The 8,605-nt window shown below is 39.3% G+C and overlaps 1 protein-coding gene across 1 annotated transcript; it reads left to right on the top strand.

Moving 5' to 3' along the window:
* The first annotated feature begins 324 nt into the window (after positions 1 to 324).
* Positions 325 to 8,605, top strand: LOC145966999 (uncharacterized). Its single transcript, XM_083091540.1, has 6 exons — positions 325 to 752; positions 5,148 to 5,543; positions 5,635 to 5,706; positions 6,087 to 6,249; positions 6,433 to 6,583; positions 8,301 to 8,605. The coding sequence occupies exons 3-6, from the start codon at positions 5,679 to 5,681 to the stop codon at positions 8,469 to 8,471; spliced, it is 513 nt and encodes a 170-aa protein (XP_082947666.1). The 5' UTR covers positions 325 to 752; positions 5,148 to 5,543; positions 5,635 to 5,678; the 3' UTR covers positions 8,472 to 8,605.

Genomic DNA, 8,605 nt, shown 5'->3' with positions numbered 1-8,605 from the left:
GATGCGGTTTGCATGTACGCTCTAGTTATTAATTAAAAAATGCTTATTAAAAAATATTTATCCCAGAGGCGATCTATTCGTGAGCTGATTATTGAAAAAAATCCAGAGGCGATTTAATTCGTGCGCTAGTTTAAAAAAATCCAGAGGCGATTTAATTCGTGTGCTGGTTATTTTTAGAAATATTTCATACCAGATGCGGTTTTCATGTGCGCTCTGATTATTAAAATATTTATTTCAGAGGCGATCTATTCGTGAGCTGATTATTGAAAAAAAATCCAGAGACGATCTTATTCGTGCGCTGGTTTAAAAAAATCCAGAGGCGATTTAATTCGTGTGCTGGTTATTTTTAGAAATATTTCATACCAGATGCGGTTTGCATGTGCGCTCTGATTATTAAAATATTTATTTCAGGTGATCTATTCGTGAGCTGATTATTGAAAAAAAAAATCCAGAGGTGATCTAATTCGTGCGCTGGTTTAAAAGTCCAGAAGCGATTTAATTCGTGTGCTGGTTATTCAAAAAAAAATCCAGAGGCTATTTATTCGTGGGCTGGTTATTTTTAGAAATATTTCATACCAGATGCGGTTTGCATGTGCGCTCTGATTGTCAAAATATTTATTTCAGAGACGATCGATTCGTGACCTAATTATTCAAAAAAAAGAATCCAGAGGCGATCTAATTCGTGTGCTGATTTAAACAAAACCCAGAGGCGATTTAATTCGGGTGCTGGTTATTCAAAAAAAAATCCAGAGGTGATCTTAATTTGTATGCTGGTTATTTTCAAAAATATTTTACATTAGATACGATTTGCATGTGCATTCTGGTAGCGAAATTTAATTCAGAGATCATAAAGACACTGCCTCAACTAAAAGGCATGTTTAATAAGAATAAAAGTCCAGATAAGATGAATCATTGGATCGATTTTTAAGCGTTATAAAAGATGATTCTTATTTTAAAGTGTGCTATATTTCGATAATTCTTATATAATTATAGCATATCATATAGCGGTAAAAGCTAACAAATTATTGGAGCAATTTATAGTGATCGCTGGCGATTTTTTTGGATGATACCAAGCTTTGAATGATACCTACTCGGCTACGATACCTACTCGGCTGTACATATGATAAATTGGTGCCTAAAAAATTACTTTCATCGCCGTTGCCTAGAAATAATAATATTTGAAAAACTTCAACAACTTGATAGCATATGCCGTGAAATTTATGCTGCAGCTTTTGCTACACTACTATAGCCTTAGAAGGAAATCCTTGTAAAGAAAAATATTTCAATAATGTAAAATGTATGAAGCAACATTTTTAAAAAAATTAAAAGTAAATTGCCTTTTCTAAAGTGGTAAATTCATATATCATATCTTACATTTATCATATCACGATATTCCAATGAATATCGTTAGAAAAAGATGCCTCATTGTCAGTATAAATATCTCGTTTGTGTTTCGGAGAGACGAAAAAAATACATATTATGGTTGCGTCTCATGGAAATGGGCGATGAAAGGGCTTATTATATTATCGATATAAATCTATTATTTCGATGGTTTTGAGGCAAAGAATGTATTATGAAAATATTTATAAATATTATTTATAAATTTTACATTACATCAAACAATTTACATAAAACATTTTATATTGTTAGCTTCTGATTATATCGATTTAATAAACGTCGTGCATAATTTGTAATTTGTAGAAAGTTATATGCAAATACTCTTTTTATTGTATATACAGAGAGTCGCAGAGTACTATATATAAGCGCTTATGAGAAGCAGTAAATTGAACAAAAAAATCCCATAGCATTTTACGATTTTCGCAATAATAATTGAAATATTAAATAAAATCAGACGAATGTGTATCTGCGTGTGTGTTTGTGTGTGTGTGTGTGTGTGTGTGTGTGTGTGAGAGAGAGAGAGAGAAGCGCTCGGCCGTTCGAGCTATCGCATGGTCCAACGTGTCAGGTATTTTTGTCGGCGCGCGGCAAGGGGAGGGACAGCGGGGCACGCCGTTGTCATTCGTCATATCATCATTGCCACGCCGCGGGTGACCTCCTTTTGGACACGTAACTATTCGACACCGCTCGATTGGACACGCATTATTGGACACGTTTTATTGGACACCGCTCGATTGGACACCGCACGATTCGACACCGCACGATTCGACACTGCACGATTGGACACGCACATTGCACGATTAGACACGGCAGCATTGGACACTGCACGATTGGACACGTACATTGCACGATTGGACATGGCAGCATTGGACACCGCACGATTGGACACCGCACGATTCGACATCGCACGGTTGGACACCGCATGATTGGACACCAAACAATTGGACACCGCACGGTTGGACACCGCATGATTGGACACCGCACGATTCGACACGCAAGATTCAACACCGCACGATTCGAAACCGCACGATTGGACACCGCACGGTTGGACACCGCACGATTCGACACCGCACGATTCGACACCGCACGATTCGACACCGCACGATTCGACACCGCACGATTCGACACCGCACGATTCGACACCGCACGATTCGACACCGCACGATTCGACACCGCACGATTCGACACCGCACGATTCGACACCGCACGATTCGACACCGCACGATTCGACACCGCACGATTCGACACCGCACGATTCGACACCGCACGATTCGACACCGCACGATTCGACACCGCACGATTCGACACCGCACGATTCGACACCGCACGATTCGACACCGCACGATTCGACACCGCACGATTCGACACCGCACGATTCGACACCGCACGATTCGACACCGCACGATTCGACACCGCACGATTCGACACCGCACGATTCGACACCGCACGATTCGACACCGCACGATTCGACACCGCACGATTCGACACCGCACGATTCGACACCGCACGATTCGACACCGCACGATTCGACACCGCACGATTCGACACCGCACGATTCGACACCGCACGATTCGACACCGCACGATTCGACACCGCACGATTCGACACCGCACGATTCGACACCGCACGATTCGACACCGCACGATTCGACACCGCACGATTCGACACCGCACGATTCGACACCGCACGATTCGACACCGCACGATTCGACACCGCACGATTCGACACCGCACGATTCGACACCGCACGATTCGACACCGCACGATTCGACACCGCACGATTCGACACCGCACGATTCGACACCGCACGATTCGACACCGCACGATTCGACACCGCACGATTCGACACCGCACGATTCGACACCGCACGATTCGACACCGCACGATTCGACACCGCACGATTCGACACCGCACGATTCGACACCGCACGATTCGACACCGCACGATTCGACACCGCACGATTCGACACCGCACGATTCGACACCGCACGATTCGACACCGCACGATTCGACACCGCACGATTCGACACCGCACGATTCGACACCGCACGATTCGACACCGCACGATTCGACACCGCACGATTCGACACCGCACGATTCGACACCGCACGATTCGACACCGCACGATTCGACACCGCACGATTCGACACCGCACGATTCGACACCGCACGATTCGACACCGCACGATTCGACACCGCACGATTCGACACCGCACGATTCGACACCGCACGATTCGACACCGCACGATTCGACACCGCACGATTCGACACCGCACAAAGAGCATGGAGCAGACACACACACACACACACACACGGGGGGGGGTGCAAGGGGGCCTTCGGCCCCCCTCCCGCACCCACCCCGTCCCCCTCGCTTCGCGTGAAAAGTTGCAAAGTGGAACCTCGCTTCGCGTGGAAAGTTGCACCCTATCGTAGGCACCCCTACCGGCGGGGTGCATACATGTCCAAATGTGCGGTGTCGAATCGTGCGTGTCGAATCGTGCGGTGTCGAATCGTGCGTGTCGAATCGTGCGGTGTCCAATCGTGCGGTGTCCAATCGTGCGGTGTCCAACCGTGCGGTGTCCAACCGTGCGGTGTCCAACCGTGCGGTGTCCAACCGTGCGGTGTCCAACCGTGCGGTGTCCAATCGTGCGGTGTCCAATCGTGCGGTTTCGAATCGTGCGGTGTTGAATCTTGCGTGTCGAATCGTGCGGTGTCCAATCGTGCGGTGTCCAACCGTGCGGTGTCCAATTGTTCGGTGTCCAATCATGCGGTGTCCAATCATGCGGTGTCCAACCGTGCGGTGTCGAATCGTGCGGTGTCGAATCGTGCTGTGTTCAATCGTGCGGTGTCCAATGCTGCCGTGTCCAATCGTGCAATGTACGTGTCCAATCGTGCAGTGTCCAATGCTGCCGTATCCAATCGTGCAATGTGTGTGTCCAATCGTGCAGTGTCGAATCGTGCGGTGTCGAATCGTGCGGTGTCCAATCGAGCGGTGTCCAATAAAACGTGTCCAATAATGCGTGTCCAATCGAGCGGTGTCGAATCGTTACGTGTCCAATCGGGATACGCCCCCGCGCTGCGCTGTTCCTTCTTTTGCCGCGCGCCGATAAAATGCTTGACACGTTGGACATGCGATAACTCGAACGGTCGAGCGCTTCTCTCTCTCACACACACACACACACACACACACACACACACACACGCAGATAAATATTCGTAAGATTTTATTTAATATTTCTATTATTATTGCGAAAATCGTAAAATGCTATGGGACTTTTTTGTTCAATGTACTGCGTTCTTCACAAGCGCTTATATATAGTACTCTGCGACACTCTATATATACAATAAAAAGGATATTTGCATATAATTGTCTACAAATTACAAATTATGCACGACGTTTAATAAATCGATATAATCAAAAGCTAACAATATAAAATGTTTTATGCAAATTGTTTGATGTAATATCGTAAATTTATAAAATTTATAAGTATATAATATTTATAAATATTTTCACAATATATTTTTATAGCTAATGAAAACAATAATAGAATTGTGTTTAAATATATACGCAGTAAAAACAGTGTTTAAATATGTACGCAATAAAAACAGATCTATGTTCTAAAATTGTTGTTTGTGCGAGACAATAGAGCAGTGAAAATGCAACATATTTTTTGTTTCAATAAACACAATTAAACACAATATAAAGCTTTCACATGCTCTTTCTAAAATATATGCATGTCTTTTTATTCTAGATAATATTGTCGGTAACATAACTATGGCCGGTATTCATAGTCCGGTCTTATATTTAAGATCGTCTTTAGTTTATCTTCAGATAATCCATAGCCAATGAAATGATACATACAATATCTAAAGATGAACTTAAGACGATCTTAAATATAAGAACGGACTATGAATACCGGCCTATAAGTGTTGGTAATGTACCGACGCTTTTAGTTATGTTCAAGTGAGGGCGTCTTCCCATCACAGTTCGGCTGCGACTCCGACATCCTCTTAAAGCTAGAAGTATTGTAAAAATTCTTGCTTTTAAAACTTAGGATATTGATAAAACAAAAGAAATTATTCAGCAAGAGGACATTAATAATATATTAGACAGTGCTGAAAATTTGGAAGAGATTTTAGAAGCTGATGTAAGATTTAATTCCACACTTTTTAAAAATAATAATGAGCATTCATATGCTCAGAGTTTTCCTTCATTTGTACACTTTTTGTCACATTCAGGATTACATAAAGATGTATCAACTAGTTGGAATAATACATTAGAAATGTTATCGAGTTTACTTAAAAATAAAGGTAAGCTGAGCTGTGATAAAATTTATATTTATCTAAATGTATTGGCATTATAAATTTATAAAATATTATTTACAATAAATTTTTCTATTTTACTGTAGAAGATATATGTTTAAGTTAATAATGTAAATATTACTAAAGAATTATGTAACTTATGCAATTAATATTTTCCATTTATAATATATGTATAACAATTAAATAATTTACATTGGACATATTTATATGTTATGATAACTGAAATAATTTAAATATTTGATTAAATTAAGAAAATATCTCTTTATTATCGCATAATTATAAAACTACCATTTTACAAACATTAATATTCAAAACTTTATGTATTATTATAATAGTTTTTTATTTAAATGTTATAATTTATTTTTTAGAGATAGTGATACTGTTTGGAAATAAACGTTATGATGCAATTCCTACAAACAATGAATGGAAGGAAATCGAGGGTGTAGCAAACTGCTTAATAAATATTAAAACAGCAACAGAAATTCTTTCGGGAGTAGAATATCCAACAACCAATCTTGCACTTTTATTTAGGTTTGTAATATATTTTTAAATGAATATAGAAATTTAAAATGAAAAGCAATAGCATAAAATGTGTATTGATGTAATGTTCTTACTCAAGTTTAATAGTTTTGTATTTTAACATCACTAATTTATTTTACATAAGAAAGGAGTTATTAAATGCTACTATATCAATTTTTTCTTTAATTTTTTCAGGGCAGAAGTTGAAAGTAGCATGTATGTCAATGAAGATGATTCGGCTATAGTAAAACAACTTAAAGAAACTACCCAGATAGCCAAATCTGTTAGAACAGATTTTCGTCAAATGCCCATTACAAATTTTAAAGGCAGAAAGATTACAGTTTGTGTAAAGAAACTGATATATTCGATTATGTTGCCAGCATGTCAGCAGAAATACAACAAAATCTGTTCACATGACTAAACAAAAGATTGTCAACAGAAACAAGCAGAACTTGTTGATATAACTGACGGCAGATTGATAGCAGAAATTCAACAGGATCTGTGAGGCGCAATTTGACAATAGATTGTCGGCAGAAACCGAGCAGGATCTGCGCAACGAAATTTGAGTCAAATTATCGGCAGAAATCGAGTAAAGCCTGCAGATATAACTGACGGCAGATTGATAGCAGAAATTTAACAGAATCTGTGAGGCGCAATTTGATAGCAAATTGATAACAAAAATCGAGCAGGATCTGCGCACACAATCTCTGATAGCAGATTGACGGCAGAAACGGAACAGGGTTTGCATGATTCGATAGTTCCTTTACTTACCCTAATCTAATTTCTGTCAGAAATATATATAAAGTCGCGAATATGAATAAAAGACTAAAAATATAGTAATTATCATTTTAATTTCTATCACTTTAATTTCTGATATCTGATACAAGCAGATGAGATTCAGAATATTAAACTGATTGGAATCAATATGATAAATGGAAAATTATTCATGTACTGCCTATTTGAGGCATAAAGCAAGAATTTAATTCTAAATAAATTACATCTCCAGTTTTACAAGTTACATTTACTTTTATCATTTACTTTATTATTAATTTAATTAAATTGAATTAGTCCTTCGCTATATGAGATATAACTACGATATAACATATATTACATTAACATATATTACGATATAACAAGATATATATGTCATTTTAGAAGAAAATTGTAATTAACTTGCTAATATTCTTATTTAGCACCTGTAATAATCAATTTTGTTGCATTTATATAATATTAATAAAAGTAAGCGCAAATCTTGTGCAGTTTCTGCTGTCAATTTGCCATCAGGTTGCATGCGCAGATTCTGCTCGATTTCTGCTGGCAATCTAACATCAAATTGCATCGCGCAGATCCTGCTCGGTTTCTGTCGACAGTTTGTTGACAGGTTATGTTTTACAGACTCTGTCGCTAAAACAAAAGCTTAATGCGGACACAGATAGTTACGGTTCTGGTGTGGGATTCTGATTGAATTTGCTGCCAATCTGCTGCCAACCTGCTAACATTTTGCTTACTGGGATAGCTGTGATTGGTCAATAACGTCTAGTAAACTACCCCGGAACGATTAAACCCGACAAGTCGAAAACGCTATTTGTTAGTTACTTGGTGAATATACCCTCACACGCAAAAAGACGGGCCAAAATTTTAGCAAAATTGTTTACAAATTTCAGATTTTTATTCAGATTATCAGATTGATTTATTGATTTTATAAAAGCGCAGATTTCCCAAAAATAATGATTTTTTAATTAATTATAAAGAAAAAGTTACCGCAAATATAAAAATTATATTAAATAAATTCACATATAATGTGTGAACGTGCAATATTGGCAACACATTAAAGCCCCTTACACAATGCTAGGCAACAGCCAATAGAAATAAGAAATAGAAACTATTCACCAATAAGTACGCGGAACAGAAAATATTCATCAATAGGAGCAGAGAATAGATATTATTTGTGTTTTTATTGCCTGTTGCCTAGCATTGTGCAAGGGGCTTTACATTTACTTCATAATCAATATTGGTATTATAATGGATGCAACCATATTGACAACACATTTATATTTATTTAGCAGCCAATATTGGTGATCATGGCAAGGCTACCAGATTGCATACGCTGCGTCCAGCGGCGGCACGATTCGTATCCCCACCACTTTCATACACTAAGGCATGAGCTCTTATCCGTGTACGCTCGACGTTCAGCCACTTTCGGTTATCTTCGGTTTACAGAGGAAGACAGATAGATTAACTTCTGTTCCCTTCTCTCCTGAGAGAATTATATCTTACCTATCTCTCTGAATACAATAGCTATGTGATCCTCGAAATCTCGAGCTGGCGAGTTGGCGATGCAACATGTGTGACGTTTATTATCACATAA

Source organism: Camponotus vicinus, unplaced genomic scaffold (assembly GCF_025532165.1).
Source record: "Camponotus vicinus isolate PSW18456_S1 unplaced genomic scaffold, iyCamVici1.0 SCAF_2, whole genome shotgun sequence".
Taxonomy (NCBI): domain Eukaryota; kingdom Metazoa; phylum Arthropoda; class Insecta; order Hymenoptera; family Formicidae; genus Camponotus; species Camponotus vicinus.
Note: the sequence above shows the minus strand (reverse complement) of the source record. Positions and strands in the feature narration are given on the sequence as shown.